The sequence below is a fragment of the Rhinopithecus bieti genome, unplaced genomic scaffold (assembly GCF_001698545.2).
Source record: "Rhinopithecus bieti isolate Rb0 unplaced genomic scaffold, ASM169854v2 scaffold_70550, whole genome shotgun sequence".
NCBI classification, from domain to species: domain Eukaryota; kingdom Metazoa; phylum Chordata; class Mammalia; order Primates; family Cercopithecidae; genus Rhinopithecus; species Rhinopithecus bieti.
Window position 1 is genome coordinate 196,068 of NW_016826791.1, and position 10,839 is coordinate 206,906.

The 10,839-nt window shown below is 55.5% G+C and overlaps 2 protein-coding genes across 2 annotated transcripts in view; both read left to right on the forward strand.

Annotated features, from left to right (window-relative positions):
- The window catches only part of GRIN2D (glutamate ionotropic receptor NMDA type subunit 2D), a 50,342-nt gene extending 50,094 nt beyond the window's left edge, over positions 1-248 (forward strand). Inside the window, exon 11 of the mRNA XM_017863625.1 lies at positions 125-248. Within this exon, the coding sequence (XP_017719114.1) occupies positions 125-248 (124 nt within the window). The remainder of the gene's footprint in view (positions 1-124) is intronic.
- Positions 249-1,721: 1,473 nt separating this feature from the next.
- On the forward strand, positions 1,722-10,788 carry GRWD1 (glutamate rich WD repeat containing 1). Its single transcript, XM_017863653.1, has 7 exons — positions 1,722-2,495; positions 2,688-2,805; positions 2,984-3,143; positions 7,704-7,917; positions 8,058-8,200; positions 8,395-8,592; positions 9,584-10,788. Exons 1-7 carry the CDS (start codon positions 2,309-2,311, stop codon positions 9,899-9,901), a joined length of 1,338 nt encoding a protein of 445 aa, XP_017719142.1. The 5' UTR covers positions 1,722-2,308; the 3' UTR covers positions 9,902-10,788.
- The last annotated feature ends 51 nt before the right edge of the window (positions 10,789-10,839 follow it).

The following is a 10,839-nucleotide window of genomic DNA, read 5'->3' on the forward strand; positions in this document are numbered from 1 at the left end:
GCGCCGCTGGGGGCTGGGACCTCCCGCCGCCCGCGCCCACCTCGCGCTCGCTTGAGGACCTCAGCTCGTGCCCTCGCGCCGCCCCTGCGCGCAGGCTTACCGGGCCCTCCCGCCACGCTCGCAGGTGCCCGCACGCCGCTCACTGGGGGCCGCCGCTGCCCACAGCTTCCCACCGGAGACACCGGGGCGGGGACCTGGGCACCCGCAGGGGCTCGGCGCACTTCTCCAGCCTCGAGTCCGAGGTATGACGCGGCCCCGGGGGCCCCACCGCCCCCTTGGTCAGCGCAGGCCACGGCCCGAGGGGGCGCCCGCAGTGGACAGGACCCGCGTGGGTTGGGAAGGAAAGCAGTGGAACTGGCTGGACCCCGCCCGGAGCAGCGTCCTGCGCCCCCTGGTTCTGGAGGAACCGCAAGCCGGAGAGGATTTGGTCCCCCCAATTATCACCCAGGCTGAGAACGAGGGGGCGGGGGCCTTGGAGCCCACCGGACTTTTTTTTAAACCCGACAAGGGCTTTTTAACGTCACCAGATGGGGTGGGAGGTGGGGGGGGTCACGCCACTCTCGCGTCCCACCTCCACGCCCGGGGCCGTGGCCCCCACATCACTGTGCAGCTCCCCGGCCCCAGCCACGCCTCCGGGGAAGCCCGTTTTTAACCTTTCATTCATTGGGACTCCAAACTGTGAGAAGCGTTCGCCAAACTGTGACCCCAGACCTTGGCCCCGCCACACAGAAACCCCTGACCCAGACTGTGACATCCGACTCCTAAAATGGTCATCCGACTCCAGACTGTGACCCCTGACCCCAAACTGTGACCCGAACCCCAGACTGTACCCCGACCAGACTGTAACCCTTGACATCAAACCGTGACACCCCCTCCTCCTCTTCCACCCTCGGTCGCTTTTCCCTACTCTGACCTAGGACACGTCCCCAACGGAAGCCCCGCCTTCCCTTGCACCGCGATGAACCCAACCTCCCTGAAGCCAAAATTTCCCACCCTGCCGCACCTCCCGACACCCCACTTGTCACCAACCATATCCTCTCCAAATCCAACCCTTATTTGCGACCCTTCAGTGATGACCCAGCAGACCTCCAAAAAACCTCCTCTTCCCAGATCTCCAGCCGGGTCTGGGGCTGGGTTGCGGAGGGGAGGGTCTGGGAGTCCATACTCCTCCACCAAACTCCCTTCCCACTCTCTTATTCCACATTGCAGTGTTTGGAATAAACCATGTTTTTATGCCTCCTCAGTCCAAGCCTAAGCTCCGTGTCTGCTAGCCCCCTCAACTTCTCTGGAGGAAACAGAAACACAAAAGTCCCACAGGGGAAGAGGAGACAGAATTAGAGAACAGAGGCTCTGAAAGGAGGTGGGTGGGGAGACAAAGACCAAGAAAGAGGAGGTGGGAAGAGACCCTGAAAAGAGAGAAATCCAGAGGGTACTGGGGCAGACAGAGACCCCAAGAGAGTGGTGAGATAGATCCGGGAGACAAAACATATTAGGATCAAAGGTATGGTTTTATTTCCTATGGCTATAGGCACCAAGGCTTGCTAGATTCTTAATATCCTGTTCATGCAAGCTAGGAGAGTGTCTGACATATCCCAGCCAATCCGCATTATCTTGAATGCTGTTAATCTCGCCAATGAGAATCTATTTCTAACATTTCATTATGTCAATTAGCCAAACCGCTGGTGCTGATGGGTGATAAAGAGAGACGAAGCACTTGTAATAGCTGCCTCCAGAGGGTGGACTTTCTGATTAAGTGCTCGCTGACCAGAGCTGCAATGTGAATGTCTAGTTAGGCAATTGGCTGCCCCTAGAGGGTAGATTGAACCGCCTAACTTACAGATAATATCCATCCTGTCTACAAGAAGGCATTTTTGAAACAAAGCCATCACAACAGAGAGAGGAGAAGAAATCGGCCTTTTGGGTCCTCAGGGAGCAGAAACCCAATCGCCTTGCCGGTGAGAGAGCAAATTTGCATACATGAATAATTAAGTGGAAAGAACGCTCTGGGGATCAAAGTGGACGATGCGGTAAGCAGGCCTCCCGTAGTACTACAACTCCCAGGAGGCCTAGCCACTACCGCGAGGAACAGCGCCCAAAGTCACGCGAAGATCCAGTTTCTCCGTATCCGCAGGCTTCTTTCGCTGGCGCCATTACCTGAGTTCTCCTCCCGCGTTGCCGCATTACCCTCTCGAATTAGCTGTCCCCGGGGTTTCCAAGGTAACCGCGCAGGAGGGCTGATCTCATTAGGCGGAAGGCGAAACCCGGAAGTGACGCTCTTACCGGACGTAAGCAGTGAGAGGGTTCGAAGATGGCGGCGCGCAAGGGTCGGCGGCGCACGTGTGAAACCGGGGAACCTATGGAAGCCGAATCCGGCGACACGAGTTCCGAGGGCCCGGCCCAGGTGTACCTGCCCGGCCGGGGGCCGCCGCTACGCGAAGGAGAGGAACTGGTCATGGACGAGGAGGCCTACGTGCTCTACCACCGAGCACAGACTGGTAGGGCTGAGTCCGGACTCCAGGGTCCTGAGGTGGCTAATCCTGAGCCTTTAACCTGAGAGGTGCTCGGGAAGAGAAGGCTGGGGTCCAAGAGAGGTGATTTCACACCGGAGGCGGTTGATCCATGAGGGAGACGGGAACTGAGCTCTCACTGTCCCGTCTTAACTCGTAAACCCCTCCTTCCATCCCCAGGCGCCCCCTGTCTCAGCTTTGACATAGTCCGGGATCACCTGGGAGACAACAGGACAGAGCTTCCTCTTACGCTTTACTTGTGTGCTGGGACCCAGGCTGAGAGCGCCCAGAGCAACAGGTAAAACCCGAGGCGTTTCCAGGACCAGGAGGCTCAGTTTCCAGCCCCTTCCTCAGGACCCAGGAGTTAGGGCTTCCAGTTTCTGCCTCTCGCAGACCCAGGAGTCTGGGTTTCCAGCCTCTCTCCTTCCTAAGAATCGTGGCATCTAGTGCATAACTCACCCCACAATTTCCCCCAGACTGATGATTCTTCGTATGCACAATCTGCATGGGACGAAGCCCCCACCCTCAGAGGGCAGTGATGAAGAGGAGGAGGAAGATGAAGAGGATGAAGAAGAGCGGAAGCCTCAGCTGGAGCTGGCCATGTTGCCCCACTATGGTGGCATCAACCGAGTTCGGGTAGGTATGGTCCCAGGAAACTGCTCTGCGTACTGTGAAACACACCCGACCTGACCCCTGTGTCCATAGCTCCCAACACATCCTCATGTCCTTCTTTTTTTTTTTTTTTTTTTTTTTTTTGGTTTTTGAGACTGACTCTTGCTCTGTCACCCAGGCTGGAGTGCAGTGGCGCGATCTCGGCTCACTGCAACCTCCGCCTCCCGAGTAGCTCGGATTACAGGCTCATGCCACCACACCTAGTTAATTTTTGCATTTTTAGTAGAGACGGTGTTTGGCCATGTTGGCCAGGATGGTCTTGAACTCCTGACCTCAGGTGATCCGCCCGCCTCGGCCTCCCAAAGTGCTGGGATTACAGGCTTGAGCTACCGTGCCCGGCCTTTTCTTTTTGAGATGGAATCTCTGTTGCCCAGGCTGGAGTGCAGTGGTGTGATCTTAGCTCACTACAACCTCTTTTTCCCAGGTTCAAGCGATTCTCCTGCCTCGGCCTCCCAAGTAGCTGGGACTACAGGCGCCCGCCGCCACACCCTTGTAATTTTTTGTTTTTTTGGGGTTTTTTTTGAGACGAAGTCTTGCATTGTCACCCATACTGGAGGGCAATGGCGTGATCTCGGCTCACTGCAAACTCCGCCTCCCAGGTTCAAGCGATTCTACTGCCTCAGCCTCCTGAGTAGCTGAGATTACAGGCACATGCCACCATGCCCGGCTAATTTTTGTATTTTTAGTAGAGACAGGGTTTCACCATGTTGGTCAGGCTGGTCTCGAATTCCTGACCTCGTGATCCGCCTGCTTTGGCCTCCCAAAGTGCTGCAATTACAGGCGTGAGCCACTGCGTCTGGCCAATTTTTTGCATTTTTAGTAGAGAAGAGGTTTCACCGTGTTGGCTAGGCTGGTCTCAAACTCCTGACCTCAAGTGATCCTCACACCTCAGGCTCCCAAAGTCATGGTGAGCCACCACACCCGGCCTCCTTCAGTTTTTAGGAAAGTATTTTTCACATAGTTTTATACAATTTAGCTATTATGATAACTGTCATTACACGCTAGGTACTATTTTAGATTATGAGGGTATGTTTTATGTTCTTCACTTTTCTCTTTGGTAACATAGTGAGTTACAGAACTTATCTGATGGGACTGGCATGAGGTCAAATGAAATAACAGATAGTGCCTAGAATAGCACCTGGTTGTATGTCATAGGAGGTATGTATTTTCTGTTACTATTCAGGAACTATTTTTGGTTGTGGCTGTTTTGTTTTTGAGTCAGGGTTTCACTCCCGTTGCCCAGGCTAGAGTGCAATGGCGTGATCTCGGTTCACTGCAACCTCTGCCTTCCAGGGTCAAGTGATTCTCCTGCCTCAGCCTCCCGGGTAGCTGGGACCACAAGTGCACGCCACCGCGCCCAGCTAATTTTTGTATTTTTAGTAGAGACGGAGTCTCATCATGTTGGCCAGGCTGGTCTTGAACTCCTGAACTCAAGTGATCTGCCCACCTTGGCCTCCCAAAATGCTGGGATTATAGGCATGAGGCACTGTGCCCAGCCTGTTTATTTGTGTTTTGCTTCAAAGCTAAAACATCTGATCAGGTAGACTTGTAAATAGAATGATATGGTATATGAAGAGCACTTAGAGCAGTACTTGACTTATAGCTGGGACTGTCTGTTTCCATGAAATTATTTTTGCTATGTTTCAGTACTGTTCTAGATGCAGAGGATTTAGCAGCAAGCAAAAGGTCTGTGGCTCCATGAATTTACACACTAGCCGGGGAAGGGAACGAGATCAAACTAAGTAAATATGTACCATGTCCAAAGGTGTTAACTATCCTGGAAAAAATTCAAAGGAAGCAGGGGAAGAGGGTTAGGGTGCTCCAGGAATGGGTTGCTATTTTTTTTTTTTTTGAGACGGAGTCTCGCTTAGTTGCCCAGGCTGGAGTGCAGTGGCGCGATCTCGGCTCACTGCAAGCCCCGCCTCCCGGGTTCACGCCATTCTCCTGCCTCAGCCTCCCAAGTAGCTGGGACTGCAAGCACTCGCTCCCACGCCCGGCTAATTTTTTTGCATTTTTTAGTAGAGACGGGGTTTCACCGTGTTAGCCAGGATGGTCTTGATCTCCTGACCTCGTGATCCGCCCGTCTCGGCCTCCCAAAGTGCTGGGATTACAGGCTTGAGCCACCGCGCCCGGCGAGTTGCTATTTTTAAACAGTGTGGTGAGGAAAGTATTCAGTCATAAAGTGCCATTTGAGTAGATATTCACAGGTCGTGGGGCAGTGAACCCTGGACAAGAATTTGCAGGCAAGGAAACACAAGTTCAAAGGCTCTGGGGTGAGCTTGGCATGTTTGAAGAGTTTCAAGCAAAGCTGGGGAGTCCAGTCTGTCTGGAGCAGAATGAACAAGGGGGGACAGTGACACAATTTGGGGGGCGGGCACAGAGAAGACATTGTTCAGAGCCTTGTCGGCCACTTTAAGTACTCCAGCTTTTAGTTGGGAGACATTGGAGGGTTCCGGGCAGAGGAAAGACAGGGTCTGGCGTTTCTTTTAAAGTGATCCCTCTGGCTGCTGTTTTAAATATCAATTGCAGAGAGGCAAGGGTAGGAGGAAAGAATCCTGTGGGAAGACTTATAGTATTCAGGGGAAGGATGATATCAGTAGTAGTGTGACAGCAATAGAGATCATGAGAAGGGGGTTGGAAGTGAGGGTTTTTTTTTTTTTTTTTTTGGAGACGGAATCTCACTTTTGTCACCCAGGCTGGAGTGCAATGGCGCGATCTTGGCTTACTGCAACCTCTGACTCCTGGGTTCAGTCGATTCTCCTGCCTTGGCCTCCTAAGTAGCTGGGATTACAGCCACCCACCAGCACACCCGGCTAACGTTTGCATTTTTAGTAGAGGTGGGGTTTCACCATGTTGGCCAGGCTGGTCTCGAACTTCTGACCTCAGGTGATCCGCCCTCCTCGGCCTCCCAAAGTGCTGGGATTACAGGCGAGAACCATTGCGCCCAGCCCTGGAAGTGAGCGTTTTTAGTGTAGCCAGCATAGGTGCTGGGCATGAGGAAGAAGGGACAAGGCAAAAATGAGTTAGTTCTGGGCCTGAAGTGGAGGGAGCAGTTGCAGGTGGCGGTTAGGAGCTTGGCATTGGTTAAGGTTGAATGGTCAAGCTGGCATAATGGCTCACGGCTGTAATCCCAGCACTTTGGGAAGCCAGTGCAGAAGGATGACTTGAGACCAGGAGTTCCAGACCAGCCTGGGTGATAAAGTGAGACCCTGTCTCTGCAAAAAAATTTTTTTTTTTTTTTTTTTTTTTTTTTTAATGAAAAAGGGTTTTCCTTTTTCCCCCGGGGGGGGGGGGNTGGCTGCACTGGGCCTCCTAGTGAACAAACACAGAGGCAAGGAGAGCCAAGGACTGAGCCTTGTGGCTGCACTGGGCCTCCTAGTGAACAAACACAGAGGCAAGGAGAGCCAAGGACTGAGCCTTGTGGCTGCACTGGGCCTCCTAGTGAACAAACACAGAGGCAAGGAGAGCCAAGGACTGAGCCTTGTGGCTGCACTGGGCCTCCTAGTGAACAAACACAGAGGCAAGGAGAGCCAAGGACTGAGCCTTGTGGCTGCACTGGGCCTCCTAGTGAACAAACACAGAGGCAAGGAGAGCCAAGGACTGAGCCTTGTGGCTGCACTGGGCCTCCTAGTGAACAAACACAGAGGCAAGGAGAGCCAAGGACTGAGCCTTGTGGCTGCACTGGGCCTCCTAGTGAACAAACACAGAGGCAAGGAGAGCCAAGGACTGAGCCTTGTGGCTGCACTGGGCCTCCTAGTGAACAAACACAGAGGCAAGGAGAGCCAAGGACTGAGCCTTGTGGCTGCACTGGGCCTCCTAGTGAACAAACACAGAGGCAAGGAGAGCCAAGGACTGAGCCTTGTGGCTGCACTGGGCCTCCTAGTGAACAAACACAGAGGCAAGGAGAGCCAAGGACTGAGCCTTGTGGCTGCACTGGGCCTCCTAGTGAACAAACACAGAGGCAAGGAGAGCCAAGGACTGAGCCTTGTGGCTGCACTGGGCCTCCTAGTGAACAAACACAGAGGCAAGGAGAGCCAAGGACTGAGCCTTGTGGCTGCACTGGGCCTCCTAGTGAACAAACACAGAGGCAAGGAGAGCCAAGGACTGAGCCTTGTGGCTGCACTGGGCCTCCTAGTGAACAAACACAGAGGCAAGGAGAGCCAAGGACTGAGCCTTGTGGCCTTCCAGCATTTAGAGGGTTACCAAGACCAGGAGCCTGAACACCCTGCCAAGGACTGGCAGGAATTGCAGCCTCAGCTCCCAGGCATCTTGGGGCTCTATCCCCCACCTCAGCTCCCCCACCCACGCCCACCCCGCTGTGGAGAACGGTCCCGGCTACCATGCTGGTTTTTTGCAGGTTATGATTTGCCTCCCACAGAGGTTTCTAGGAGCTGTAGTTCCAGGCCTCGGAGATCTGAGGAACCGCGCTTCTGGTTCTCTGGGATATGGGGAGCTTGTGGTCAGTGCCCTGATCCTCCTCTCCCCTCATTTCACATCACCCTTCCTCGGCCGGCTCTTCTGCAGGTGTCATGGCTGGGTGAAGAGCCCGTGGCTGGGGTGTGGTCAGAGAAGGGCCAGGTGGAGGTGTGTGCGCTGCGGCGGCTTCTGCAGGTGGTGGAGGACCCCCAGGCCCTGGCAGCCTTTCTCCGGGATGAGCAGGCCCAAATGAAGCCCATCTTCTCCTTTGCTGGGCACATGGGCGAGGGCTTTGCCCTTGACTGGTCCCCTCGGGTGCCTGGTGAGTCCCTGGGGTGTTCAGGAGTCCCCGGGAGGTGGGGCGAGCAGGCTCTGCAGCAAGGGGCGGGGCGCTTAGACTCCAGGGAGGGGAGCGAGATGTGGCCAGGTGGGGCGAGGTCATTTCCTGACTCCCTTCCCCAGGTCGCCTGCTGACCGGTGACTGTCAAAAGAACATCCACCTCTGGACACCTACGGACGGCGGCTCCTGGCACGTGGACCAGCGGCCATTCGTGGGCCACACGCGCTCTGTGGAGGACCTGCAGTGGTCACCGACCGAGAACACGGTGAGGGTGGGCGGGGGTCTGGTCATCTAGTTCTGATGGAGTTCGTGCCAGGGACCTAGAATCTTAGGTCTGAGGGAAAAGAGGGCTGGGAAACTGACAGAGACAGTTTCCAGGTCAAGTGCTAGTAAGGGGGACAGTGGAAGAGAGAGTAGCCCTGGGGGGCAATAGGACCACTCAGACTCTGCCTCGCCCAGGTGTTCGCCTCCTGCTCAGCTGACGCCTCCATCCGCATCTGGGACATCCGGGCAGCCCCCAGCAAGGCCTGCATGCTCACCACGGCCACCGCCCATGAGGGGGACGTCAATGTCATCAGCTGGAGCCGCCGGGAGCCCTTCCTGCTCAGTGGCGGGGATGACGGGGCCCTCAAGATCTGGGACCTTCGGCAGTTCAAGGTATTTTCCCAGCCTGCCCCCGGGGTCTAGAGAAGCTTGCTCCCAGCAGCCCTGGGATTTGTAGGATCTTTCCTTCTTGAATGGTTTTTTTTTTTGTTTTTGGCGATGGAGTCTCACTTTGTCGTCCGGGCTGGAGTGCAGTGGCCGGATCTCAGCATCGCAAGCTCCGCCTCCCGGGTTTATGCCATTCTCCTGCCTCAGCCTCCCGAGTAGCTGGGACTACAGGCGCCTGCCACCTCGCCCGGCTAGTTTTTTGTATTTTTTAGTAGAGACGGGGTTTCACCATGTTAGCCAGGATGGTCTCGATCTCCTGACCTCGTGATCCGCCCGTCTCGGCTTCCCAAAGTGCTGGGATTACAGGCTTGAGCCACCGCGCCCGGCCTTGGATGGTTTTATTCAACAGAGCTGGAGAGCCCTTAGAACTAGACACCCTCCTCTTCAGGTACAGAAGAGGAAACAGGCTCAACAAGAGGAAGGGTGGTGCGTCTCCACTCTTGGAGTCACTCACTCCACCAGGGGAACAGCTGACAAGAGATGGAGGGGCTGGGGCTGCAGAGACTAGAACTCTCATCTGCCTGTGGGCAGAAGTACAGCTGTCTGTACAGCCAGTGCTGAGAGCTTCAGAGAGTTGTAGATTTATAGATGCAACTGAGAATTGGGGCCCAGCCTGCTCGTTGTAGGAGAGGACTGAGGCACAGAAAGGACAGGAGCCGGTGTGACATGACAGCCAAGCTAGGGATTGACACTGTGGAGCTGGGAGGGGCTTCTTTGCAAGTGAATCCCAATTCCCAGCAACCCCTGGGCTGGTCAGCCTTCTTAGCAGCCAGAATTACCCTGTGTCCCTTTTCTGGACTGTGGGCTTGTGAGGGCTTAAGAGGTGGGGCCCTGGCTGAACCCTGAGGCTGGAGAGGGGTTGGGGGTTCTGCCTGGGTCCCCCCAAGGAGTCAGGCTGAGGCATTCAGAGCCTACCATTCCCATCCTGTCCCTCTAGTCTGGTTCCCCAGTGGCCACCTTCAAGCAGCATGTGGCCCCCGTGACCTCCGTCGAGTGGCACCCCCAGGACAGCGGGGTCTTTGCAGCCTCGGGTGCAGACCACCAGATCACACAGTGGGACCTGGCAGTGGAGCGGGACCCTGAGGCGGGCGACGTGGAGGCTGATCCCGGACTGGCCGACCTCCCGCAGCAGCTGCTGTTCGTGCATCAGGGCGAGACCGAGCTGAAGGAGCTGCACTGGCACCCGCAGTGCCCGGGGCTCCTGGTCAGCACGGCGCTGTCGGGCTTCACCGTCTTCCGCACTATCAGCGTCTGAGGCGCCCCACTGGCCCTGCTTTTGCTTCCTGCTTCCTGATTGGAAACTGAAGTCGAACTGGGCCTCCCTGGAAGGGGTTCATTCAGGTCTGTTGACTGGGACTGGCTGGCCTCTGGGCTGCCATGGTGGATTCTGTTTGATGTGTTGTTCTGTAGAAGGCCTGGGTCTGATCCAGTGACTCCTCTCACCAAAGAACTTGGTTTAACCAGGGCTCTGTAAGACCACTCCCACCCAGAGACTTGTGTGGCCTGGTGTGGCCTGTGTGTTGGTGGATTCCTTCCTGTCAGCTGTCACCCATTTGACCTGTGCTCCAGAACCCAGTTTTTTGTTTGTTTGTTTGTTTGAGACGGAGTCTTGGTCTGTCGCCCAGGCTGGAGTGCAGTGACACGATCTTGGCTCACTGCAACCACTGCCTCCCGGGTTCAAGTGATTCTCTTGACTCAGTCTCCCGGGTAGCTGGGGCTACAGGCATGTGCCACCACACCCTGTTAACATTTCTATTTTTAGTAGATACTGGGTTTCACCATGTTGGCTAGGCTGGTCTCAAACTCTTGATCTCAAGTGATCTGCCCACCCCGGCCTCCCACAGTGCTGGGATTACAGGCGTGGGCCACCGTGTCCGGCTCAGGACCCCATTTTGACTGTTGGTTCCCAGCAGGGAACTCGGGGGATATACAGTGGCTGCATCGAATTTGAGGTGTGGGTTCTTCCAACACAATTTGCTTCTGCCGCTTGTCTTCCCGCCAGCTGGGTTTGACCAGGATTTCCCTGTGTGGGGGCAACATGCGACCCCCTCCCCTCCTCCCTGACCTAGAGGTTGGTGCTGTGTCGGGAGTAAGGTCAGGGCTCCTGAGCAGCAATAAAGGACCAGGAAGAGGCCTGAGGTGCGTGTGAGACTCTGGTCCTTTGGCCACAGCCCTGTGAGGAAACTGGGGGGA

Coding starts and splice junctions, on each gene's coding strand:
- GRWD1 (XM_017863653.1), top strand. CDS start 2,309: ATGGCGGCGCGCAAGGGTCGGCGGCGCACGTGTGAAACCGGGGAACCT. Junction 2,806..2,983: donor GAGAGCGCCCAGAGCAACAG/GTAAAACCCGAG, acceptor AATTTCCCCCAG/ACTGATGATTCTTCGTATGC. Junction 8,201..8,394: donor GGTCACCGACCGAGAACACG/GTGAGGGTGGGC, acceptor TGCCTCGCCCAG/GTGTTCGCCTCCTGCTCAGC.